Below are 27,931 nucleotides of genomic sequence, written 5' to 3' on the forward strand. Positions count from 1 at the left end.
ACAGGCCATCATGGCTGTTGAGCTTTTTATCATATTTTACCCAGACAGGGTGTCTTTGAAGACAAATCCTACTTTTATGCCTAAGGTGGTTTCCAGTGTGGCTCTTAATCAAACAATTCATCTGCCAACCTTTTATCCAAATCCGCAGAATAAGGGGGAGAGAATTCTACATTCCTTGGACGTACACAGACAGCTAAGATTCTACTTGAGCAAGACTAAAACGCTAAGAAAAACTGAGCAATTACTAGTGGCATATGCTGCAGGATCAGAAGGCAAGGCTATTACAAAGCAGACAATTTCAAAGTGGATAAGCCACTGCATCCGTTTCTGCTATTTACACCATGGTAAACCTGTGCCCGGGGGCATTAGGTCTCATTCCACCAGAGCTGCAGCTACTACAGCAGCCTTTCTCAGGGGAGTACCAACCAAAGACATTCTAGAGGCTTTTACTTGGAGTTCTGTCCACACTTTTACAAAGCATTATCATTTGCCTCTCTACTCAAAATCCAGGGCAGGCTTTGCCACTACAGTTCTGCAGGGCCTTATAGCCGCTCCCAATGCTGTTTAGATCCAGCCTCCCAACCATAACTTTGGGATTCTATCCAAATGTAATGACTGCAGCAGTGAAACACGAAGAACATAGTACAGTTGTGTGCACTTACCATAAATGTAGATGTTCGATTGTATTCACTGTTGCAGTCCAGGTTACCCTCCCGCCATCCCCCTGTCATTCTGGAGTTTATCTTTCCTTCTCTGTCTTCTACAACCTATGTGGTGTATTTGCTTGTAGATGAAGGTAAAGTTTATATTGATGCATGTATGATTATATATATATATATATATATATATATATATATGTGTGTGTGTACATTTTGCTACCTTTTTGGGGGCACCTGACATCGGGGGCAAGAAAAACTAAAGAAAATGGCGTCAGCTGCATGTTTTATACACTTGACATGACGTCATGGAAGAGGAGACAGCAACCGACGCAGGACCCAAGACTTTGGAATTCAGGCTGACTGAGGGCAACCTGTCAGCAGATTTCCCAAATGTAATGACTGCAACAGTGAATACACTCGAACATCTACATTTATGGTAAGTGTACACAACTGTACTGTCAATCACACCAATATGAGCTATGACAAAGACATAATAGTACTTGTTGCTGAGGGACCTGAGTGCATGCTTCATCTGACAAATCCTGGCACTGGACAGGCAGCTGACCGTGACTTTCTCCTTGTCTAACCTGATGACTGGGACATCCGTGCGTCTCACTAGTGAGTTTCCAATCACAAGAAAATTTGGTTTTTGAGTGTTATGAATTACTGGCTTGCTGATTGAGACACTGGTATTGCTGTGTGTCGGTGGTGCTATGGGAGCTGTGTTAGTTGTTGCAGTCTTGTGTTTTGGGGGTCTCTGTTTTTTTCTGTAAGTTTTTCGAGAGAACTTCCGTATGTGGATTAATGTGTTTGATGCATACTATGTGTATGAGTAGTATTACTATGAGCATATGTAGTGGTGGGTGAGTTGACGGCCTTCTCTGTGTTACCGTTTTGAGACAGAGAGCATGGATTCTAGATTCTTGGTGTAAATACATCACTCGACAGAGCATGGATTCTAGATTCTTGGTGTAAATACATCACTCGAAATCTGTACAAGTGTGTGTTGTTAGTAGAAGGTTGTCTGTTCATGAGGCAGTTGCTACACTGCCTCAAGAGACCCAAATCAATAAGGTTGGCAGGAGAAAAAAGGTTAGTTCAACTGTCCATAGTGCTAGTTGAAGACAGTTGTCACTAGGGGTGGCTATTCAGAATCGATCACAGAGGAGCTCAATTGCTGGATATTTCTGCCTAGGTTTAGGGAAAATTTGTTGAAATTAACTGTCCAGCTATGGCGCACAACTGTACAGCAGTGTGCGGTGCTGAGCAACGCGCAAGTAAGCAAAAAACCTGTTCGAATGCAGGACCTAAATACCAGAAGCTAAAACTTAAAAAAATAAATAAATAAAATAAAAATAAATACTTTATACAAAAATTCAAAAGGACCAGTGAGGATGCTTATTCCAAGCCCTAGACCCGCTTCCTTTTGTCCAGACAAGTCCCAGTCAACACAATTCTGTCAGAAAAGTGCACGATAGACCCCTTCCGATCCATAATGGCCTGGAAAACGTGCTCAGAACAAACAAACCATTACAAACAGTTCCAGAAGGAGCAAGCCTGTATATGGACTATGATACAGCTACTAGCTACCCTAGTTTCAGTGGGGAACACTAGAAAATGTTTAAAACAGCAGACACTGAAACATTTTTAAAACAGTAGAAAATCAGCTAGGGGGCTCTAAAGAATGTTTTAAACAGTTAACAGATCATTTATTTAAACACTACTTGGCTGGAAAACCAGAACAAGCTAAACGGGTAGCTTAAAAACCGTGACAATTACCAGTAAATACTTAAGTAGTGAAACTAACAAAAAATCTTTGCAGATGGTCAAAACAGCAATACATTTTGATTTAACAGGCACAATAGAGTAGACAATTTCAATACAACAGTGTAGTTTAGTAGTAGTTTAGTACACAGTAAATTAAATACAGTATAAAAGTAGGCAGCAAGCAATACAAAATTGCAGTTGTTGTTGTCTTTCGGCCACAGCGGAACTCCAATCCGCTAATGATTGGCAGTAAATTTTGACGAACGCCAAGGTGCCAGCTCGACGTTCAACCTTCAATGAAGGCACGCCCATTTACGCATGTCTTTCGAATGCCCACCCAACCTCGGGGAGGACATACAGACTCCACACAGAATAAAAATTGCAGTAAGAAGTATAAATAAGCAAAAAAAAAAAAAAACAGACAACTTATGGTTTTTGGAAGCTCAGAAGCCTCTAGTCGTCTGGTGTCACAGCTCAAGAGTTGTGGCTGGTAGCCCACCTCAGTTCAGCTCGGTATAGTACATAACTTTATATTCTGTAGTTTAACTTGCTTAAAATTATAGTCTGAAACAATTCTACTAGCAAAAATCTATTCTGGCACATATAGGTTTAGTATTTTATCCCTCTAACAAGTTGTATTTCTGGTTTCTTCTTCATACTGAGGCATTGATTGCAAGAGCCACTGATGACCTGTTAACTGAATTGAAAAAAAAGGGAAATAAACTGGCTATTTCACAGCTCCATTCCCAAGTAATCTAAGAGTTTCCGATCTCCATGGTTAGCAAGGTTTTTGGTGGTATAGGAGGAAGGAACAAAAAAAACAGAAACAAACAAAAAATCAGCAGTACAGGATCCCCCCCCCCCCAAAAAAAAAAAATCTAGTCATTGTGATCCTTAGTGATGTGCACATTTGCAACCCCTCTATCCCCCAACCTCAGTAATCATCAGTGCATCCTTTAGGAAAAGTATTGTCATTATACAAAGAACTGTTAGACTGCTAGAAAGTAAGATTTTTTTAAGTAACCTGGAAGAAAGTTAAGATGCAACAAATCAAGTAACTACATTAAAATCTATATTCTGTAGCTTGCAGTCTTGTAATGTAAGAATATTCCATTGCAGTGATTCGGTCTGTCACAATTTCAGTTACAGTTTACCACCATGTCAGTCTGCTGAAGTTTGAAAAGCAGGTTACCTACCTCAGAGATATATAATTTTTTTTAAACCATTTTCCTTTGCTGACTGCTGGCCATTAATTCCTCTTAACCAGTTGGCCGATTTATTCCAGCTTCACTGGAATGAGAGCCAACTATGAGTCTTGTCGTAGAGGTAGCTGTCAGGGTTTTTGTTATTTTTAGCTCCAAACCCACAACTCATGCTTACTAATGTGCACAGGAGTCTGTGTGTAGTGGGTGTCAGCAAGGGCATGTCACTCACTTCTATGGGCGATTTAAGCCCTCAAGACTGTCATGCACCCAGTGTCCTCTTTACTTTTTGTTATTTGCTTTATATTTAGAGCCGTTGGCAAAGAAAATGAGATTTACAAAATCAAGCATATAACTGGTATGGTAATCGATAAAAGCTATCTTTATTTGTGGATATTATTTTGTACTTGATCCAGAAAAGGGCATTTTCAAGACTCTTTCAGACCTGGCTTCATATAGACCAGTTTCAGTTTTAAACAGTGATGATAAAACTGTATCTTTGTACTAGGTAAGATAATGGCAAGGGTGTTGCTAAAATTGGTATATATGGATCATTCTGGAATTTGGGGAAGAGAGGCAAACATTTGACAACATTAACTGAACAGTGATGATTCAGGAGGCAGCTGTATTTAAAAAAAAATGCCACTGTTGGTGACTCTTGATGCAGCGAAGGTATTGAATAGAGTCAGCTAGAATTTTATGATTTGGGCAGTGGAAGCATTTTTATTCCCCGATAGAATAATAGAGTTAATGAGGAGACTGTATGAAAGGTCAGAGGGAACAATTAAGGTTAGAGGGTTCCTATTTGACAAGCTGTGTTAGGCATAGGTGTCCTATTTTCTATTTATTTGCCTTATACTTAGATCCACTGGCAAAGAAAATAAGGAACTCACAATTCAAGAGTATAACTCTGGTAATCAAGAAGCTTTATTCTTAGATGACATTATTTTGTACTTGATAAATCCAGAAGAGTACATTTCATTGCTGTGGAGCATTTTGAGATGGTTTTAGATCTTCTCAGAATTTAAAATTAGTGAAGATAAACAAAGGCTATAGCAGTAAACCAGATCTTCTCAGGATTTAAAATTAGTGAAGATAAACAAAGGCTATAGCAGTAAACTTTGTATCCACACATGAATTGGTTCATCGATTCCCATATTTATGAGGACAGAGTAAGACAAAGTATTTTAGATGCATGGATTAAAAATTATTCTTGTATGCAGCTAAGGATATGTATGAAGCAACTAAATAAAAAAAAAACTGAGAAACTAGAAGCTGTTGGTTATATATACAGGTAGTCAGGTACAAGCAGTGGAAATGTTTAGTCCTTTTAGTCTTGTATACAGGTCAGGCATATTTCTACAAACCAGAGAAGTTGTGGATGATGATAGAGTTGAAGAAATTTATTTGGGAGGGAAAGAGCGCAAGAGTTAAGTGGGATACATTAGTCCTCCCCATAGAGCAAGGTAGGTTAGGAATGGATATTTCAGGGCAACACTGTTAAGGCTGACATATGTAACACAAGTAGAAGGGTTTTACTTCAAGGCAGAAAGGAATGATGAAACAAGAGGAAAGTTTAAGAAATGCTCGGAGTTGGTGCAGAATGGCACACAATACACTGAACTGACCGATATCGCCAACATCCTGGCAGACAGGTTCAGTGCAAACTTCACCCCCCTCACCCCCAAAAGGGCCCATAACCATACCAGAAGAATGTAGAGTCCCTGAAATCACAGACACTCAGGTTAAAACGACCCTCTCCAAAGCCAAAAACACAGCATCAGTGGGACCGGACGGTGTCCCAGACTGCGTCCTACATGAGCTCAAAGATGAACTAACCCCTCACCTAAACACTCAGTTCAAACTCAGCCTCTCCACAGGCTACATACCCATAGAGTGCCGCACAGCAATGGTTATTCCGCTCCACAAGGGTGGAGCCACAACAGACCCCGGGAACTATCGCCCTATAAGCCTGGAGCATTTTGAGATGGTTTTAGATCTTCTCAGGATTTAAAATTAGTGAAGATAAACAAAGGCTATAGCAGTAAACCAGATCTTCTCAGGATTTAAAATTAGTGAAGATAAACAAAGGCTATAGCAGTAAACTATGTATCCACACATGAATTGGTTCATCGATTCCCATATTTATGGGGACAGAGTAAGACAAAGTATTTTAGATGCATGGATTAAAAATGATTCTTGTATGCAGCTAAGGATATGTATGAAGCAACTAAATAAAAAAACTGAGAAACTAGAAGCTGTTGGTTATATATACAGGTAGTCCGATACAAGCAGTGGAAATGTTTAGTCCTTTTAGTCTTGTATACAGGTCAGGCATATTTCTACGAACCAGAGAAGTTGTGGATGATGATAGAGTTGAAGAAATTTATTTGGGAGGGAAAGAGCGCAAGAGTTAAGTGGGATACATTAGTCCTCCCCATAGAGCAAGGTAGGTTAGGAATGGATATTTCAGGGCAACACTGTTAAGGCTGACATATGTAACACAAGCAGAAGGGTTTTACTTCAAGGCAGAAAGGAATGATGAATACCAAAATCCAGAGCAAAGGAGAAAAGCGAACCAGTTCAACAGTAGCTCACTGCCAATTTTATTCAAAATAAAAGACGAAAAACATATAAGATCAAGCGCTTTCGCCTGGATCAGTACCAGGCTTTTTCAAGATGAGTTTACACTTACAAAATCACAAATTTATATACTGCAAGTAATAAAATCACATGATCAAATGTGTTAACAGCTTAATTGATGGGCAAATAAATTAATAGGCAAATAAATTATTAACCCAATGCAAACAGAACCACTGAGTCATGCTTTTAAATAAATTATAAGCCATGCAATAATAAAAACACTTCTGTAAAACAATAAGATGTTAAAAAACATTAAAAAACATTGAAAAACATTAATGCATCATTAATCAATCCTAAAAATCTTTTTTTAAAAATCTTTGTTAGAATGGGTAAATAAATAAATAGAACCTATAAAACCACAGTGTGTGTGTTCAGAACACTTTGTACAAAAAATGCCTACAAAAAGTGATGAAATTTATTGGTTAATAAATAAATAAAACTATCTGTTGTGTAAAATAGACTCAGCCATAAAAACTGTAGTTTTATAAATTATAGTTTTATAATTTATAATTTAGCCCTTCTTAATTTTAGGACACTAGCAATGCTGACACTGTCATTCAGGCCTGGGGGTTTTGTGGCATTCAATTTGAGTTGCCACAACAGCTCCTTATACTCAAGCCGAGCCTCCCAGTCCCCTCCTCTACTGTCCTGCAGAACTTGCTCTAAAACCATAAATCTCAACTGCATGTTAGGGCATGTGCCAAAGTGTTTGTAAAAAGCATTAGTGTCCTTCTTTTTAGAAATTTCATATAAATGCTCGTAAATCCTTCTAAGGGTTCTCTCGGTTTTACCCACATAAAAACTACAGCATTGTATGCAAAAACCCAAATGCACAACACCCTTCAACCCACAGTTGTAGTAATGTTCAGCCCTAAATTTAAATCTTCTTGATGGGATGAATAATACACTGTCGTTTACCACATAGGTGCACTGCTTGCATGCTCCACAACTATAGGTCCCAAGTTTGGGGCAAGTTCGCTTACCACCTACTCTAGGTCTCCCTTCAAATAACCCTTTGAGATTCCTATCCTTCCTTCTAACAAAAGAGGGATGCTCATTGATTATTTGCTTAAGCTCTTCATGCTGTTTCAGAATAGGCCAAAATCTTAAAATTGACTGTTCTACCTGGGAAGAATCCTCCGAAAAAGTGTAAACAAAGCTATTGTGAGAATCAAACTTCCCCAAAGATTTTGAACCAGTATCCTGTGTTGTCCCTTTCCCCAACAAAGGGGAATATACATCGTCCCTACCCGCAATGACCTCCTTGGCTAACTCATTAACCAAATGTGCCGGATACCCTCTTTCTCCAAAGAGCTGCTTTAATAAATTCACCTCTTCTAGAAAATATTCACCCGTACTACACATTCTTGAGGCACGTATAAACTGTCCTTTGACTATGCCTTTTTTCTGATAAAAAGGATGACCACTGTAAATAGGAATTCGAAAAGGATGCTTTTCTGTAAACTTTGGACTGGAAAATACCATTGTAAATGTCCTTGGAAAGAGTAATGTCCAAATAGTTCAGGGAATCATGACTTACATTGTAGGTGAATTTCAAGAAAAAGGTGGTGGAGTTAATGTAATCCATAAAATCAAGAAATTGGTCCAAAGTACCATTCCAGAGCAAACATATGTCATCCAGGTATCGTTTGTAATGACTAATAAACCTGACCCAATGTGTGGAGAAAATAAATTCACTCTCCCAATGGTACAAAACAATATTGGCATAGCTGGAGGCACAAGCAGTCCCCATTGCTACACCCTTTTTCTGCTTAAAAAATTCGCCACTGAAATAGATGAAATTATTTTCTAATATAATTTCCATAAATTCCACCAATAATCCAATGGTGTTGCCATCTAGGTTGGACATAGCCGCTAATGTGTCATTAAACCATTCCAAACCTAAGTTGTGGGGAATGCTGGGAAATAACTCCACTATGTCAGTTGTGACCATTAGCAGGTCAGGCTTAAATAATTCTTTCTGGATACCTTTCAAAAATTCCCACGAGTCCTTGCACACATGGTCCAGTGAAAATGCAAATTCATTAATGGTGAAATCAATGAATTTGCCCAGTGGTTCAGTTATACCACCGGCTCCTGCAGCAATAGGTCTAAAATTCAGTGGAGCTAAACCTTTGTGGGTCTTAGGAATCCCAAATATCACCGGGATTCTTGGGTTCTTAACATAGAGGTAATTGAACAACTTCTCATTAATGGCTCCCTGTAACAAATGATCCGTAAGCAGAAAACTAATTTTGGAGTGTGCTAAATTCATCTCATTTCTGGAAATTAATTCATATCGTTCGGTATCCTGTAACATGTTGTAAATGAATGTATCATATACCATGTTGTACATTAAAACAGTGCCACCACCCTTGTCTGGCTTCATCACCCTGATGTCTTCTTCTCTGAACCTATCTATTAATTGGCTTGAATCCTGATTCAAGTTGGAGTATGAAGTATGTACTCTGTTAGTGCAATGATTTCTTAAATCAGCTTCTACCAATTCCTCAAAAACTTTTAGAAATGGATTCAAAGGCGGATTAAAAGTACTGGGTCTAGATAGCCCCCCCACAATCTGAGTTTGATCTTTAAAATACAAAGCAAGATTCAGACGTCTAGTAAACATTTTTAGGTCCACCAAGACATAAGTTAAATCAACATTGCACTTGGGTACAAACTGAAAACCTCTGGTGAAGAGTTCAAAAAAATCATTAGTCACTTTAACATCAGTAAAATTGTAGATAGAAAAATTACCCTTTTTCACTACCACACATTCACCATGAACAGTTTCAGATAAATGGTTAGAAGGGGTACAAATAATTGTACAATTCATACCCCTTATCTCCGTGTTCTGTTCCAGCCCTGTGGTTGGTACATAGTCCGTCTCCCCCCTGCCCTGCCCGGGGGATAATAAAAATCCGAAGGTCCATCTTGATTGTTCTTTTGGGCAAGTCTTTCACTCCTCCTAGGCAAATCTGGGGCTGGAACAGGGTCATTATCATTAACATTTACCTCATTGTTCGCATCAATGTTTTGCCTTGTGTCTTGTCTATTCCTACCCAACAATGGGTAGGCAGTACCTTCCCTGTATTCCACAAGATCACGCTCAAGTTTCCTAATTTTACGATTCACTATTTTAATACAAAATTGGTCCACCTCATTAAAGACATTATCAGCCTGAATCAGCATTGCTAGTGTCCTAAAATTAAGAAGGGCTAAATTATAAATTATAAAACTATAATTTATAAAACTACAGTTTTTATGACTGAGTCTATTTTACACAACAGATAGTTTTATTTATTTATTAACCAATAAATGTCATCACTTTTTGTAGGCATTTTTTGTACAAAGTGTACTGAACACACACACTGTGGTTTTATAGGTTCTATTTATTTATTTACCCATTCTAACAAAGATTTAAAAAAAAAGATTTTTAGGATTGATTAATGATGCATTAATGTTTTTCAATATTTTTTAATGTTTGTCAATGTTTTTTAATGTTTTTTAACATCTTATTGTTTTACAGAAGTGTTTTTATTATTGCATGGCTTATAATTTATTTAAAAGCATGGCTCAGTGGTTCTGTTTGCATTGGGTTAATAATTTATTTGGCTATACATCGTCCCTACCTTTACAGAAGTGTTTTTATTATTGCATGGCTTATAATTTATTTAAAAGCATGGCTCAGTGGTTCTGTTTGCATTGGGTTAATAATTTATTTGCCTATTAATTTATTTGCCTATCAATTAAGCTGTTAACACATTTGATCATGTGATTTTATTACTTGCAGTATATAAATTTGTGATTTTGTAAGTGTAAACTCATCTTGAAAAAGCCTGGTACTGATCCAGGCGAAAGCTCTTGATCTTATATGTTTTTCGTCTTTTATTTTGAATAAAATTGGCAGTGAGCTACTGTTGAACTGGTTCGCTTTTCTCCTTTGCTCTGGATTTTGGTATTCAGAAAGTAATGATGAAACAAGAGGAAAGTTTAAGAAATGCTCGGAGTTGGTGCAGAATGGCACACAATACACTGAACCGACCGATATCGCCAACATCCTGGCAGACAGGTTCAGCGCAAACTTCACCCCCCCTCTCACCCCCAAAAGGGCCCATAACCATACCAGAAGAATGTAGAGTCCCTGAAATCACAGACACTCAGGTTAAAACGACCCTCTCCAAAGCCAAAAACACAGCATCAGTGGGACCGGACGGTGTCCCAGACTGCGTCCTACATGAGCTCAAAGATGAACTAACCCCTCACCTAAACACACAGTTCAAACTTAGCCTCTCCACAGGCTACATACCCATAGAGTGCCGCACAGCAGTGGTTATTCCACTCCACAAGGGTGGAGCCACAACAGACCCCGGGAACTATCGCCCTATAAGCCTGACTAGCTTTGTCTGCAAGGCTGTGGAGCGCATCATCATGGAACCCCTTAACAGAGATATTGGGAACCTCCAAACACTGGACCCTACCCAGTTTGGCTTTAAGGGCAGATCATGCCTCCTAAACTTGGTGGACTTCTTTGAGACAGTTACCAAGGCTATAGATGAGGGAAAGGTGGTACACACAGCCTACCTAGACCTCGCTAAGGCCTTTGACACCTTTCCCCATTCTGGTATTATAGACAAGCTCACCAGCCTGAACATAAACCCCTATGTCACAAGATGGATTGCCAACTGGCTCACAGACAAAACCCACATGGTGAGAGTTGCATGAGCTAGGTCCGACTCTAAACCGGTTACAAGTGGCGTTCCCCAGGGCTCAGTCCTAGGACCCCTCCTGTTCAGCATATACTTCTCAGAGGTACAGGCAAGCACAGGAGGACTATGGCTGACCAAGTCCGCAGACTACTGCAAACTAGGGGCTATAATTGACTTTCCGGCTGACACAGACATTCTCCAAAAGAGTCTCACTGAGACGGATACCAGGTGTCAAAATCATGGCCTCAAGCTAAATGCCTAAAAGTGCATAGTCATCCCCTTTGGAAAAAACAAAGTACCCACAAACTACCACATAAGTGGTAGTCCCCTAAATACGGAAGATGTAATAAGGGATCTGGGGACCCAAGTAGATAGTAATCTCACCTTTGTTAATCACATTGCCAAAGTGGTTAGAAAATCCTTCTATGTGGCCCACCTAATCACAAAAGGGTTCGCATCCAGATCAAGAGAGGTCATTGTGCCCCTCTACTCATCACTCATCACTCATCAGACCCATCATAGAGTACAACACCCCATTTGGGATGTACCTTACAAGACACCTGCAATAGCTGGAAAGACCACAGAAGTACCTCACCATGAGGATCACTGGCCTCAAACAGATGCCCTATGCAGCTCGACTGAAGAAACTCCAGTTGTACTGGGTTGCATACCGCCTACTCAGAGGTGATCTGTGCCTGACATACAAGGCCATGGCCAACCCAGAATTGATGGACATGCTCCACCTAAAAAAAACCTTATCCCCTCGAGCCACACGCTCTAGGGATCTAAACCTCACCACAACAATAAATAGGACATACTGGAGGGATAGATTCCTGTCCCAGAGACTTCCCCTGCTTTGGAACAATATCCCAATCTACATTAGGCAGAGCTCCTTGCTAACACTCTTCAAAAGAAACCTTGAGTGGATGGGAAACAGAAAGTTTACCTCAGGGATCACTTCAGTGGCTCTGCTGGACATAGGCACGGGGAACTAATCTAAGGGGGCGGCGAAAGCCAACACATTCTGGCTAGGCTTATAAATGCCTTGGAGCAGATAGCCTAGTACCAACCTATGAACCTAAGGCAAGAGTAGGATTCTGGATGCAAATCTTGAAGAAAAACAACCACTACCAGATAGAATAATATATTCATAAAGTAACAGACAGTATTCTAAAATCTAAGCCAGCACAAAAATGGAAAAAGGAGATTTCACCATTAAGGATGATGTAAGTAGAGAGATTTATTTATTTGACATTTGTTAACCGGGTTGGTCCAGCTGAGCGAAAAGGCACATTTTCAGTGGAGACCCGAGGAGAAAAGCTCCAACAAAGATCATACATAAATCACATGACATTGAAATTACAAAAGTTGCATACATTTGTTACAGTAATTAGAAAACATAGAATAAAAAATGGCTAATTGTGATGTAAGGACAATAAGAACAATGATGGAAGTAATTAGTGTTACAATATTTTGAAGTCACGACAAGCAAAAAATAAAAAGTAGTAATAAGTTGAAAACTGACATATTTACCGTGATCAACCTTGAGATGAACAAGAAGAGCTCCTATGCAAGTTTTGGAAGTAGATGGGGAGAGAGATAATACATGTTAAATAAAAACAACAGAAAGAGTTTTGTAAGAAAAGATAGAGAGGAGGTTGAGCAGGAGAGATGCAGGTTTTATGCGAGGCCATGACAATGGCAGATCTAAGTGTTGGCTAGATGTTTCTTGAGTTCTTTTTGAAAGTGTTGTGGTTTGTAATCTTTCTTATGATGGGAGGGAGTTTGTTCCAATGCTGGGATACTGAGTACTTGTATAATAGTTTTCCAGAAGCTCTGTTGGGTTTATATATTTGAAGGTGTTGGTCGGTACTACAGAGTGGGCGTGTGGGAGTATAGGAAGATTATAAGATTGGCTATAGAGGGGCAGTTAGGGTTGTTGAGTAAGTAGTGAGTTATGTTAAGTTGGGAAAGTAGAAGTTGGGGGAATTCAAGCAACAGTAGGTATTTCAGAGCCAGGCAGTGCTGTGAGGAAGGTTTGCAGCAAATCTGGCAATTTTATTGTAGGTTTGTAAGCTTGAAGGTTGGTAAGGGTTGGAGCAACATAGAGTAGAGTCTGAAGTAAGTAGACCTGGTTCAGCGATGCCTTAGATTCCTTTGTGAGGTATTTGCTATTTCTATAGAGGAGACCGAGTTTTGATTGTGTTTTTTTTTTTTTTATTGACTGTTGGGCATGGAGGTCGAATTTTAATTCATCGTCGATTATCATACCAAGTAACTTAGTGTGGGGCTCTGCATTTATGATGGTATAATTTAAGGAGAATATGGAGAATGTGGGTTTGAGGTGAGAGAGATTTTGGAAAAATGAGTACAAGTTTATTTTTTTGGGGTTAAGAATCAACTGTTTTTTAGTAAGCCATGTTTCAACATAGATAAAGGAGTTTTGGTTAAGAGTGAGAAGTTGTGAGATGTTGTCAGAGTAGGAGATAAGAGTTGAATCATCTGCATACTGAATAAGAGAGGAGTGGCTGCACGAGGTCTAGAGGTCATTGGTGAAAATATTGAAGAGTAGAGGTCCCAAGATGGAGCCCTGTGGAATACCGGTATAGATAGGGAGGAATAGGGAGCAGGTGGAATGCCATCTAACTGATTACCTTTGATTAGAGAGGTAACTAGAGAACCATTCAAGGGTGAAGGTTGAGAGATTAAGGTTGGCTGGCTTGGTTAGTAATTTAGGATGGGATACTGTATCGGAGGCTTTTAAAAGGTCTAAGAAGAGACAGGAAACAAGTTTATTATTGTCTCTGGCATCAGTTATATTGTTAATGAAAGATAGAGCGGTAGTGGTACTATGATGTGGGTGGAAACAGTGTTGGGTTGGTGTCAGATGGTTTTCTTGGATAAGGAATTTGAGAAACTGGGAATGAATACATTTTTCAAGGATTTTTGAGAGGGGGAGAGGATAGCTATGGGTCTATAGTTGGATGGATCCGTGGAGTTGCCACCTTTTATGGAGTGGTATGACATAGAAGGTTTTCCATATGTCTGGTACTGTGACTTTATGAATGGATCTGTTGATGAGAATTGAGACCAGATAAGCAATAGAGTTGGCTGCAAGGTTGCGAAAGAGAGGAGCTAGATTATCAGCAGAGGATGGATTTAAAATATGAGGTGGCTATGGGGCTGAGAGAGAGAGGGTGGGATCAGAGGGTATGGGAGGAGAGCTAGTATAAGTTGAGTTGTGGGTAGGGTTGGTAGGTTTTTGAATAGTATTGATGAAATAATGGTTAAGAAGGATGGTGGTCTGCTGGACTGATGAATTAGGGTAGGGATTAGGAGTCTGAGGGTTTCCAGGGTGGAGGATAGAGTTGATGGCTTTCCAGAAAGTTTTGGGATTAGTACGTTGGTTAGTCTGGGCCTTGAAGTAAAACTTTCTTTTATTATTGAAGATGTGTTTTTTGTCAAATTTCTAAGTTCTTTGAAATATTGATGGTTGGTGGGGGATTTTGATTTTAAGTAAATTTTCCATGCAAAGTCTCTTTGGTGCATTAGAGTGCGAGTTTCTTTTGACAGCCAGGGTGCTAGATTTTAACCCGATTTCGAATACAGGGGCTAGTGAGTTTAGAATCTGCAGGAAAATATTGTTGAATTGTAAAATGGCATCATTGAGAGGGAGGTTATACAGGAAGGACCAATCTACAGATGAGAGTCTGGCATTAAAAGTTTTAGGGTAGAAGCCAGAGGGTTTCCAGCAATCTCTGTAGAGATGAGGCCTACATATTTGAGAGGAGTGGCTTTCAATACAAATAGGGTGGTGGTCGCTTAAGGTGTCTGGAACTGTTTTGGGCTTGTGATAGAGGTGAGGGGTGTTGGTTAATATCCAGTCAATGATTGTGCTGGTTTTAGATGACTTATTTAAGCGGGTTGGTGTGGTAATGAATTGGGTGAAACCAAAGAGATTGATGCTTTGGTCTGGGGAGTTATAACTTAGTACTTTCCAGTCTGTGTTTACATTCCTCAGTATTACTGTTTCATAGGACATCTTAAGGGATAACCCTGATAGTATGTTTTCAAGTGTAGGGATGGGTTTTTTTTCAGGAGGGATATAGATTGAAGCAATTACAAGTTTTTTGTGGGTCTTTATATTCAGCAGGGGAAAAGTCAGGTAGTTGTGTGCAAAGGGGGGATGATGATACGTTCCTCAGAGTAGATTAAGGCAACCCCACCTCCCTTTCTAGAGAGTCTATGTTGATGATAGATATTGTATCCAGGAGGTAGGATGATATTATTTGGTATGTGGGGTTTTAGCCAGGTTTCAGATAAGCTTAAGATATGTAGAGTATAGTGGAAAATGAAAGCATGTAATTCAGTAGTTTTGTTTACAATACTTTGGATGTTGATAGATGCTATGGAGAAGGTTTTAGTAGATAAGGAAGATGGATATGAGGAGTGGGAAGTACAGAAAAGGGGGTGGAGGAGGAAAGTGTTGTAAGGTTAGAGGTGGACAGTGATGTGGAGGGACATGGGTTAAGGTGTATGTCACCAGCTAAGAGTAGAATATTAGCCAGTAAGTTGAGATTTGGATGTGAATAGCTGTAAAAGAGACATTTTAGTTTGGTTTTGGGTGACAGAGGGGGGCTGAGTGTGAAGATTTTGGGTTTTAAGAATTGGTAATAAGATATATTGAATAAAGAGGGAGAAATGTAGTGTGAGAGGAGAAGGGTATAGTTGTGTGGTACTTGGGAAAGAGTAGGTGATGGTTTATGTTATGTTAGGAGGGTGTGGTAGGAAGTTGAGTAGGATAGGAGAATAGGTTTAGGGTGGTAGGAAGTTGAGTAGGATAGTAGAATATGTTTAGGGTAATCAGAAAGATCAACTGCAAGGTGCAGAACGTCAAGACAGGGTGGGCTGCCATGATGTGGAGAGGAGGCAGAGAGGTAGGGCTTATGTAAAGGAAGGATGGGGGAGTGAGTGGTTGGAGTGAGGCAGAGGGGGAGATTTGATTGAAGGTCATGTAATACCAAAGGTTGGGAGTAGAAAGGGGCAGTGTTGGGAAGTATATTTGGGGAACAGGATGTGGGGGAGGAGAGAGAATAAGCTTTAGTTTGATGTGATTGGTTGTGGAGAGGGGTGGAGAATGGAGGTATAGGGATATAACTAAGGTGCCGGAGGGGTGGGAAATGGTGATAGGGTAGGGGAGCAGAGTGAACCCGAGCGGGGCTGAGCAGGCAAGGATTGAACCCTCACTAGAAAAAAAACAAAATCATTGGAGCTAGAGCTAGCAGGTAAGATTTTCCACTAAATCTAATAGCTGTAAACCAGACCACCTCAAGCTAGTTTACAAGTACTATAGAAGAACTTCTGGCAGTTGAGTATTTTAAATATGCAGGGTGTGCTATCAGGTATGAGACTAGGTTTTACAGCTGCTTTTGCCAATTGCACTAATGTGAGTGGACTGTAGTATTTGGATTTTATCTCAGTTTAGTAAGACCTGGGGAAAACCAAGAGCATAAAAACACATGCAATGATAGGGAAATAGGTGACAGCAGTCCCTGGGAAGTGTGCTCACCTCGAAACAGGTAAACTGTAAAGTATAAAATAGGCAGGTTGGGGCTGGGATATACTGAAGAAAATTGTCAAAGAAACCAAGGTTTTGGGAGCAAATAACTAGCGAGTGAAAGAGGTGATAAAGTGAGGTGATGCCAAGCAGAAATTTGGACTGCAGAGTTAGACTGCTTTCCTTCTAAGGGATTGATATCAGTAAAGGCAAAGAGAAAATAATTGAGGAATCCGAAGTGAAAGTCCTGCTCTGGTAGAGTTTTTAGTCTAATCTAGATCTTAAGCTGCTGTTAAAAAGGAGATAATTAGCAGGGCATATAAAATATTGCATGAGAAATAAAATAATTGGTGTCAAAGCAGGTTAGAAAAGATTGGGAAAACTGAGAGTGGAAAGAGAATTTATAATGGAACAATGAGAAGACATTTGTATGACTTCCAAGTATTCAACAAAGTCAGGAAGGATTAGGATTTCTGCTTGGAAATATTTGCATATGTATTTTTAATTCCTCAAACAGACTTGAGAATTTTTCATCAGGTGTATAGTAAATGCTGGATGTGTAATGGGAGAGAGAGCTTTAACGAGTTGGCAGATTTTAAAAATTCAGTACAGACTACTCTGACAGAAATGTGGGAGGAGCAAATAAATGGTTGTAACTAAGTAAGTGATTCTTTTCAGCTGGGACACAGGATCTGAATTGCCTAGATATAGTAAACCCCTGATGTGAAGTTCAATCTCGCCGTTTGTTCTTTACACGTGGGGCTCTGAGTCGGCCGCTTTCCAAGCTCAAGATCTTTGAGTTAGCTCGAGGCACAGTCCCTATCCCATGATGCTCTCCTACCAACCCCAGATGTAGTTTGCCGCTGCAACGAATCGCACGATCTTCAGAGGAAGCTCGGGCCAGTAACCTTCTTTACTATATATTAAGAATTTAAAAATTTCTTATTAGTCTAAAATTAGTTGATTGAGTGAGATTTCACATATTTCTTTAGTTTGTTGTTAGTGAGTGGATTGAAACTTGTATTTGTCTTCTGCGGCTGCTCATAGGCCTTTAGCCTGTCTTGAGTTATCTTTTTTTGACAGGGCTCTATCAAATTTAATTCCCTATCCCCTTAGAATTAGTGTATTTGAACTTTTTGTGTAACATTCTTCGTATAGTCATTACAGTTCAGGGATCTGAACTTTCTAGGAGTCCGTGGCTTTAATTTTTGATTGTTATTGGGGATCTGATATTTTTTGTAATTGTTGCAATGTCAGAGAAACAAAAATCTGGTTTTAAAAGATGAGACTGTGGACAAAAGATGTCCATCACTGATGATCATGTTTCTTGTGTGTACTGCTTGGGTCCACTACATTTACAAGAAGATTGCTCTATCTGCCATTCCTTCAGTGGCAGAGTTTTGTTAGAGAGGCGAAGGAAAGTGGTCGATAGAGGACTGTTGAAGCCAGATTTCCAAGAAGCTTTAGACAAGACTGACCAGACTTCCAAGTCCTCGAAGGGGTCGAAGTCTTCTAAGGTGTCATCGGAGCATAAGTCTTCTGTTCTGAGCACCTCTCGGAAGACTCGGTCACCGGCTCCACAGCCTTCGGAGCTGTGCACCAAGATCTTACCTCGGAGCCAAGTCATTGTCTTGGAGCCGGTGTTGGAGATTTTAAAGTCCCCAATCCTTAAGTCTGTGGCTTATTCGGCTCCTTCGACCTGTTCTTCCGGTGCCCTTTCCGACATCGATGTGGACCGTGTGGTGCAGAGACTTTTGGTGAACCCACCCCTGGCCAAATTGCTTTCCGCTTTGACCCAGTTGGCTTCGAAGCCTACAACCCCCCCACTACAATTTCTGCTCTTTCTCTGAGGCCAGCTGAGCCTTTGGAGCCGAAAAGAGAGGATCCGATAGTGGTGGAACCCTCGGAGCCGAGGCCTGTTCCAGTGTCCTCGACTCTGTCGACCTTGACTTCGGTTCAGATCGAAGAGTCTCGGAGCCAACACTCTCTCACTGGTTCCAGGGGAGAGAGTCGAACCAACGATTCGGTTCCGACTCTCCCTCTCGGAGCTTCGGCGCAGATGAGTTTGGTTCCATCCTCTGGTTCGGAGCCTGTGATCTCGGCCCCTGGGAGGTTGCCATCTTCTTTGGAACCGGCGGACTCCTTGGGTCGGGAAACTGGTGCCTTCTATGCCATGAAGAGGGTCATGTCTTCTAAGACCCTTATCTCTTCGGATCTTTCCTCTTCCTCCCCTAAAGGGCCACGTTCTGACCCTACACCACAGGTCCCCACCAAGCGTTGAGACCCAGAGCCTCAGGTAACCCCATTGGATGGCCCCTGCTTGACTGAGACTTCACCAGATGCACCTACTGATGAAGTCCCCAGAAAAAGACTCTGCAAGAAGAGGCATTTAGATTCCCCTCAGGAATCCTTAACATCAGACACCATCTTAGAGGAATCAGAAGGGTCCCCACGGTCCTCCTCTGAGGATGTCTCATTTGCAGACATCCTGGAAATATTAAGACAGGGGGGTGACTGGCAGTCCCTTACCTCTACTGAGGATGAGTCAGTGCTCCTGAAGGCCTTTGGGTCTCAACCTTCCACCTCCTGGGTTACTCCGCCCTTTGACGAATTAATGGACTTGGTCACTCGAAGGGCATGGGAGTCTCCTGATTCCATGGAACCAGTCCCTCGGAGGGCCAACAAATATATCACATCCACTCAAGACACGTCTTTTCCTACGAAGGGAGTCCCCGTTGATGCCATGGTGGTGGCGGCCGCCGCCAAGAAAGAGATGTCGGAAACCTCTTCTTCTGTTCATCCTCCTAATAAAGACTCTAGGACTATGGACAGATACGGGAAACCCATCTTTAGTTCTGCAGCATTTGCAATGAGATCGCTCAACTATTTGACCCACTTTACTCGTCTTCAACGAGATCTCCTCAAAGAGCTTGGAGATACTCTACAGGGCAAAACAGATGATGCTGTTTCAAACAAAGTAATGGCACAGCTTAATACCCTTAATTCTATTGTGAACTCGTCCATGCGGCTTATTTCTTATGTAGCCGATGGATCGAGCCAGGCAGCAGGTTCAGCAATAGCTCTGTGGAGACTGTCCTGGATGACCTTATGCTCCTTCGCGGAAGCCTTAAAGTCTTCCTTTGTGAATACCCCATTTGATGGCTCTCCCTTGTTTGGGCCTAAAGTCAAGGAGACACTCACTAGGTGTGAGCAGGAAGGAAAGACTCTATCTGCCATAGTAGTCCGTTTTTCCACCCCCACTAGACCATACCCCAAAGGGCAAAAAGGTAGAAAAATGTGGTTCCGAAAGTCCCAGAGAGTTTTCCAGAACACACGTAGTGAACCCACCTCCAGGGGCAGAGGAGGGGAGTATAATGATAGACTCCACCCAGGTGGCAGAGGGGGTCCGCAGAACCAGGGAGCAGTTCCTTGGCAAGCCCTATCAGCGCTCCTGAGAGGAGACCAGACCGTCCTGCTCTGGAGGCAGTCGGGGGTCACTTAGCTTTATACCCAGACACCTGGCTAGGAATTGCATCAGATTCTTGGGTAAAAAGCATAATTACCAGAGGTTACATAATTTCCTTTTCAGAATTCCCTTCCATTCGTACAAGAATCCCAGATGTTCCTCCCAGTCTGCAGATTCTAGCAACCATAGAAATTCAAAGGCTGCTGGAAAAAGAGGCATCCAGCCAGCCCGGGCGGACCAGATAAGATCCAGAACCTACTCCAGGTTCTTTTTAGTTCCAAAGAAAACAGGGGACTGGAGGCCCATTTTAAACCTCAGCAAGCTAAATACCTTTGTAAAAAAAGGAAAAGTTCCAGATGGTCACGCTTCAATCGATACATCCATTTCTTGAAACGGGCAATTGGATGTGCTCTGTAGATCTCAAAGATGTGTACTACCACATCAAAATGGCCAGGCCATCCAGAGATCACTTGCGTTTCCGGCTGGGGGCCAGTCACTACCAATTCTGAGCTCTGCCCTTTGGTCTCACTACAGCCCCCAGAGTGTTCACCAAAAGTATGGCAGTGGTCACGGCTCACCTGAGACGTTTAGGATTCTGGGTGTTACCATATCTCGACGACTGGCTCCTCACCGCCACCACCAGGCATCAACTAATTTGCTCCAGAGATTACACTATCAGCCTGTGTTCCAGGTTGGGCATAACCTTAAATTTCGAAAAATCTGCTTTACTGCCGTCGCAGCATATTTCCTTTATAGGAGCAGATCTAGACACCACCACCTCCCTGGTCAGATTGCCTCTTGAAAGAGTAATATCTTTGTGAAGTCAAGTGTCCCAGTTGTTAATGGAAAGGAGAGTTCTGGCATTCCTGGTCCTGAAGCTGCTAGGCACCATGGCAGCTACACTAATAGCGGTTCCTCTGGGACGAATGGACATGAGGATACTCCAATGGCTGCTATTCACACAGCGGTCTTATCAACAGCTTCCAATGTCACACAAGATTATTCTGACAAATGCTTGCAAAAAGGACCTTCTTTGGTGGTTGAACAGTCACCAAGTTACTGTAGGTCACCCATTTATACTTCCCCCTCCCACAGCCACAGTGACCACGGATGCTTCTCTGATATGGTGGGGGGGGGGCTCTTTCAGGGAAGAACTGTCCAAGGCACTTGGTCAGACATGGAATCTCATTTGCACATCAATGTCTTAGAGTTGAGAGCGGTGTTTCTAGCGTTGCAACACTTTCACAACTCTCTACCTCGAGAGACGATTGCAAAACAGACAGACAACATGTCGGTAGTCTGGTACATCAACAAGCAAGGGGGAACCAAATCTTACCCCTTATGCTGAGAGGCCCTGAGACTTTGGCAGTGGGCTGTATCCACCGGGTGCTTTCTGATAGCAACGCACATACCCGGGTCATCCAGCGTGATAGCGGACAAACTGAGCAGAGCCATTCTGTTGCCCCACAAGTGGCGGAAAGGATATTCCGCAGATGGGGCCAGCCTTGCTGCGAACTTTTTGCATCCCCGCTGAATGCAAAATGCAGAAGCTACTTCACCCTGTACCCCCCACTGGGGGACAGCCGAAGGGACTCACTTGTACACGATTGGCCCTCGGGTCTCCTATATGCCTTCCCTCCAATTCCTCTGATTCCCAGATTCTTACAGAAAGCCAAAAGCCTGGGAAGGATTGTTATTCTAATAGCCCTGTTTTGGCCTCGGCAGATATGGTTCCCCTTCCTACAGCAGTACCAAGTGGAAGAACCTTGGGTTCTGGACCGAGTGCCAGACCTTTTGACTCATTCATTGGGAGTTCTTCACCCCTCTCTTGTCTCCCTCAAACTGACAGCTTGGCTGCTCCACTTCCCAACCTAGCCAGGTCACATGATTTGTCTCCAGCGGTTCAACATATTTTAGTTTCCTCTCACAAAGTCTCCACCAGGAAACTTTATAATAGCAAATGGAGGCGATTTGCTCATTGGGCTTCTCAGCATGGTATTGATCCCTTTGTTGCCCCTGTTTATATTATTCTGGAATTCTTGACTTCGCTCTTTCATGATGGTGCTGCAGCTTCTACGATAAGGGTTCAAATAGCTGCCATATCTAACTTCCATGTGGGCTGCAGCAGTTCAAACATTATGTCACACAGATTATGTAAATCCTTTTTGAAAGGGACTCATCATCTTAGGCCACCTATCAGACATCCTGTTACTCCCTGGAATCTGAATTTGGTGCTATCCCAACTCATTCTTCCACCCTTTGAGCCTGCATCATCTTGTTCTTTGAAGTTCCTTTCTTGGAAGACAATTTTCCTAGTGGCTATTACTTTGGCTCGTAGAGTTTCTGAACTGCAAGCACTTTCTGTCAGGCCCCCATATCTAGTGTTTCACTCCGACAGAGTGGCTTTGAGAACGAATCCTACCTTTCTCCCTAAGGTTTGCTCCCAGGCAAATTTGAACCAGTCTATTGACCTTCCTACTTTTTTTAGACATCATACTAGTAGAATGGAGCACATGTTACATAAGCTTGATGTTCGCAGACAGTTGAGGTTTTACTTAGACAGAACAAAAGAATTTAGGAAATCTGATCAACTATTTGTCTCCTATGCGTACAATAAGAAAGGTTTGTCGGTATCCAAAGTTACATTGTCCAAATGGATTGCTGACTGTATAAAACTTGCATATTTTTCAGCTAAACAACCTTTAGAACATGAGGTGAAAGCTCATTCTACCAGGGATGTTTCTACATCTTTAGCCCACGCAGCCTGTCTACCTTTGGACACCATTTGTGCAGCTGCTACCTGGTCCAAACCACATACGTTTATCACTCATTACAAAGTGTACAGGGCTTGCTTTGGTTCCACCGTTCTCAGGAATATACTCCCGTGAGCCACCCAGGATTAGGGTTCTTGGGAAGCTACTCACGTGTAAAGAACAAACGGCGAGATTGTACAACTTCCCATAAAGAAGTTATGTTCTTACCATAACGTTCCATGTAAGTTGTTCATCTCGCCTTTGTTCTTACATTCCCTCCCACCTTCCCCCTCCAGGTTATGGAAGAACAGGTATGACTGGTGGTCTGGTTGGTCTTGCTCATGTCCATCTTTCCAGCCAGATTATTGTTTAGCTATTGTAAATAGTTATGTACTTTGTACATTGTTTGATTGGTTGCTTAGTGTGTTTTTTATTGCTGGTTTAGCAAACTAGATCTGGGGTTGGTAGGAGAGCATCATGGGATAGGGACTATGTCTCGAGCTAACTCAAAGATCTTGAGCTTGGAAAGCGGCCGACTCGGAGCCGATGGATTGGCTCTGAACCCATGTGTAAAGAACAAAGGCGAAATGAATAACTCACATGGAACGTTATGGTAAGAACATAACTTTTTTAGTTTAATGATATTTACTGACAAAAAAGCAATTACTGAAAAATGGATATCAAAATGTAAAGCAGCAGTAATTGAAGTACTGAATATTGTTAGGGAGATAAAAGAACTGGATGTTGGATCCTTAGAAGAGGAAAGAGGAAACTACATAGAAATAAATGGAATTTATGGGAACAGTACATGTCGAATACTGTTGCATAGAAGGGGAGAGGTTTAAGAAAGGGCAGGAACTGAACAATTAATGCAGTGTTGGAATTAATTATATTTAGTAAAAAGGAAGAAAATGTAAGTAATTTATAATGGATAAGAATGAAAATGTTATTGTGGTTTGTTTTGTTTTCTATTAATGTTTGTGTGTGTATGTCTTACATGATAAGTGTTAAAGACTACTGTACACCCTTGGAGCTAGTTCTCCAGTGTGGCCTCCAGTCCCCACTGGGATCACTACCAATGATCCATGTCCCTCAGGCACATGCCCTACTCCTTCCTCCCATCACACTGCTGGCTGCAATATTCACCAAAGCCGCTAATCAAATCAAGTCGCCAGGGATATAGTCAGGGCTTTATCCCTCTACACATCAGAGCTGTCACTTGCTTCATCTACATTATTTTATACATGATTTCCAGTATAAAGAAGAGAAAATACTAGAAAGATGTTAATGGAGAAATACTACTGTGATAGAAAATGCAGCAGACTACCAGATTTACGAGTTGGATACAAAGTAAGAATAAGTAATCGTAGGATATATATTCTGTATATGTTACTATATTTACTATCTGTAACACTGTTTCTGCTTCTGTACTAATTAATGTTTATATTTTTTCTGTATCTTGTTGGAGCTTTTCTCCCCGGGCCTCCACTGAAAATGGGCTCTTTTAGGCCAAGTGGACTTATCCAGGTAAACAAATGCATCAGACCAGAGGTCATATGCACCTGATGAATAACCACCCTTAGGCCCTATTACCCTTTTCAAGGAGGATGAAACCTGTATGTCCTGGCATAAATTTAATGGTACCCATTAGGTGTCCAAGGTGTGTTTGAAGAATGACAAGAAATCATGTTACTTAACCTGCAGAGGAAGTTTTATTTAAAAGCAGGGGCAAAGCTGGGTGATGGCTCAGTCCCTCTATGTTGCATTGTTTCATGATGTAGGTTGAGATTTCTGGTTCTACAATAGTAAACTAGAGAAAAAAAGGAGGTTAAAGATTGCAGAATCCCTAAAGACATGGTAAGGGAGGCACAAATCTCCCCTCAGGAGTTTATAAGACACTACAGGAACAAGCCTTCCAATCACTCATGTTAAGTAAGATTTTTGAGAGCAGAGATCGTTTTGCTCAAGGGTGGGAGGTCGGCATAATGGTTAAGGTGTTTACCTTACAAACACAAGGTGCAGGGTTTGATTCTCACATGGGGTAACTGGCTAGGCTTAAAATGGCCCACGAGGGCAGTTAGTCTAGTACTAATCTATGAACCTATAAGGAGCCTCTGTGCTTTTCAAGTTTCTTTTGTGTGTTTTGGTGAGATACATGCCAGATAGTACATTATATTCAATAATGGGTCTGACCAGGCCAGAATATGAAGGGGCAGTGATTTTAGTTTGGCGGTTAATTGAAAAATATAGTAAGATTTCCTGACTGTAGTAGCCACTTGTTAATCAGAGGAGAGGGAGCTGTCTACCCAGGCACCCAGATCTCAAATCATTGCCTGACTTGATAATGGGGTATTCTCATTGCTGTAGGCTGCATTGATTAGCAGTTTCCTGTAGGGGATAATACTTCATTTCTTGGCATTTAGTTTCAGCCCTTTGTCTGAACAGCTGTTAACTTGTGTTTCATTTTGAGAGGTAACTCTATCTTCGGGGAACTTGAGTAAGTCTCTTGCTTGAAGCTTATGTCTTTGGTCACACAGCCAATTCAAGGTCCTTTCCCAACTCTAACTCGTGGTGATCACAAAGCTGTGTATGCGAAATTGTAGATGTTTGTAAAAGATATATCAAAGTTTTACAGGATGAGAAGCCAAAATTGTTATGACCAGTACTGCCGTATGGAAACAGAAAACTCTGGTCAAGAGCTCCTTGAGTTGTTTCTCCAATAAAATCTGTAATGTAGCAAGACCTGCCTCAATAGTATCAGACACCTATAGTGAATAATCCTCTTGTATAGATTTGGAAGACCATTAAAAAAAAAGCGAAAATATAGGGCACCATGAGATTTGATGCATGCTAACTCACTCCATTTTCGGCGAATATGTATACATCAAGAGCCATTCATAGAACGTTGAAGATATACTTTTCACACACAGTGTTGTTGAACTTTTGACTGCTAACTCATTTACTGACTTGTGTTTCTTGTTTTGTTATGATCTGCTCAGTATTTTTAGTTGTCAGTTGTAAATGTAGTAGATCAATTGCTGTGTTACTTCACCACTGTAGGAACTAGGATGCTAATTCAGCTTCCGTGTTCTTGTCATACTTTAAGTGGTTTACATAAAATTATTTGTACATAACTTGAGATTAAGAATTTATTCTATTTTCAATCTTGCAGTGCACAGCAGAGGAATACTCAACTAAACAAGAAGAGAGCTATTCCAAACCAGGTATGAATATTGTTATTAAAATTGTTTGTTTGGGAGAGATTTAGTAAGGATAATTCTGCTTTAGGAGCAAATTAAACTGTTGTGTGTAAGATGAACACAGACGTTCTTTCTGTTAGCAAATTAGACTGTAACGTGTGAGATGTATAACAAGGTTTAAAACTGGCTGCTGGCACAGGTGTACATAGTGTTGTTGAATTGTGTAATTGATAGTTAAATAAAAATGCATGTGCTATCTAACCCACCAGCAAAGCAGGCACTTGCGTTATCAACAGCCCAGGTTTGGGATTAGACTGGTTGATAGATTTCTGTATGAGATGGGCATGCATTTACATAGATTTCATTCGCTGCCAAATTCAGTGTTTGAATTTCTAGTTGTGTGTGTGTATGTCAGTGTTGGAATGTGGGAAGGGAGAGATGATGGTTATTGCTGATTTTTTTTTTTTTTGTTTAAGCGATGGTTACGTGTCATCCCTTTCTCCATATTAGTGTCTCTTGTGACACCATATTTCTGCCATTAGCCCTACTAAAAATCCCATTTCTCCTTAGTAGTAGCAGCAGCCAGTTTGCAAGTTATTGGTATATTCTTCTAGGCCCAGATGGCTCAAAATTAATACTTACAGGTGAGACAGTTGAGATAGCATCAGGATAGGGTAAGAGTGGCGGTGGCTGAAGATCTTTTACTAGTAAACCGAGAATATTCTATGGAGCTAAAAGTGCCAGAAAGTGCATTCATTTTAAATGTATGGTAGTGCATGCTATGTTTGAGCCAGCACTTTTTTCCCCTTTGATCTTAAGAAAAATATATTTTTGAAGGTCACCCAGTGGTTCATATAGAAGTGCTTTGGACTTTGGTAATTGGTCCCATGTCCCTTATGGGCAGAGGCCATCAATTAAAAAAATATTTCCTAACACCCCCTCCCTACAAATCCTTAGTTACCTCCACACTAGCATGCCCTGCCCCCTTATAGATGTTCATGTTTCTTGACTAATGTCAGAGAAGGTTAATAACTGTCTGCTATAGCAGGAAGATACAATATCAGGACTTTCACTCTTTCTGTGTAACTTGTTTAGTCACAGAACATGACATACCTATCAGTTCTGTGCTTACTTTAACAATAGAATGATCAAGTGTAGGGCGGTGATTTTAGCTAGACACTTCAATGACTCACTAGGGCTTCACGTGCTATGTCATCCACCATTCAGGCTGAGATTGATCTCCCTGGGGAAAGAAGGAAAAACATCCTTGGGATACTGGGCAACGCTCATTTACTGTGCGCCAGTCATGTAGGTTTGTTATCATCAAAGAATGTGAGAACCTTTCGTAGTTCCCTCTAACTGAGGTTGTGGCACAGGCTTCTGTTAAGATCCGTTCAGAGTCCGATTTGCCACCAAGTCCCTCTACTTTCACACAAGCCAAAGGACTTAGCTCATCAGTTGGGTCTGGAGCCTCTTTGCAGATCCCAGCTTCCAACTACTGCTCTCGAACTGCCAAAGGGGTGTCCAGAGTGTCTCATCGTCAAGAGATCGCCTCAGTTCACCGTTCCCAGGATTTGGCTGTCCACCCATATCCTGGCCGTAATGCAAACATTGCAGTTGAGTCCAAACCTAAGCCTCACATAAAAAGACTGCTTCCAGCTTACCCCAGTCAAGGTCCAACAGCTACCACTCCCAAACCCAGGCCTGTTATCTGGACCTAGTTAGCTTGGCTGAGGATTTGATCACCATAGTCAGATCCAGACTCCCTTTCCCCCTTCCATCAAGTGGCACCCGCTCCTTCCCCGACTAGGACAGCTGTCCCTCTTCTTAAAGAATTGGACTCTTATTACCAGGGAGCAGTTGGTAGAAACGCTATAAAAAGAGGTTACAAACTTCAGTTCAGACCGCATCTAATTCAGTCACGTTTCCTTGATATTCCATAAAACTAACAAATAGAGGCCTTAAAGCAAATACA

General features: G+C 41.3%; 1 protein-coding gene across 1 annotated transcript in view; it reads left to right on the forward strand.

The window, feature by feature from the left end:
- DNM2 (dynamin 2) overlaps positions 1 to 27,931 on the forward strand; it is a 1,995,561-nt gene that overhangs the window by 1,227,656 nt on the left and 739,974 nt on the right. The window contains exon 15 of the mRNA XM_044082335.1: positions 25,929 to 25,980. Within this exon, the coding sequence (XP_043938270.1) occupies positions 25,929 to 25,980 (52 nt within the window). The remainder of the gene's footprint in view (positions 1 to 25,928; positions 25,981 to 27,931) is intronic.

Source organism: Protopterus annectens, chromosome 9.part0 (assembly GCF_019279795.1).
Source record: "Protopterus annectens isolate FY-2018-M chromosome 9.part0, PAN1.0, whole genome shotgun sequence".
NCBI classification, from domain to species: Eukaryota; Metazoa; Chordata; order Ceratodontiformes; family Protopteridae; genus Protopterus; species Protopterus annectens.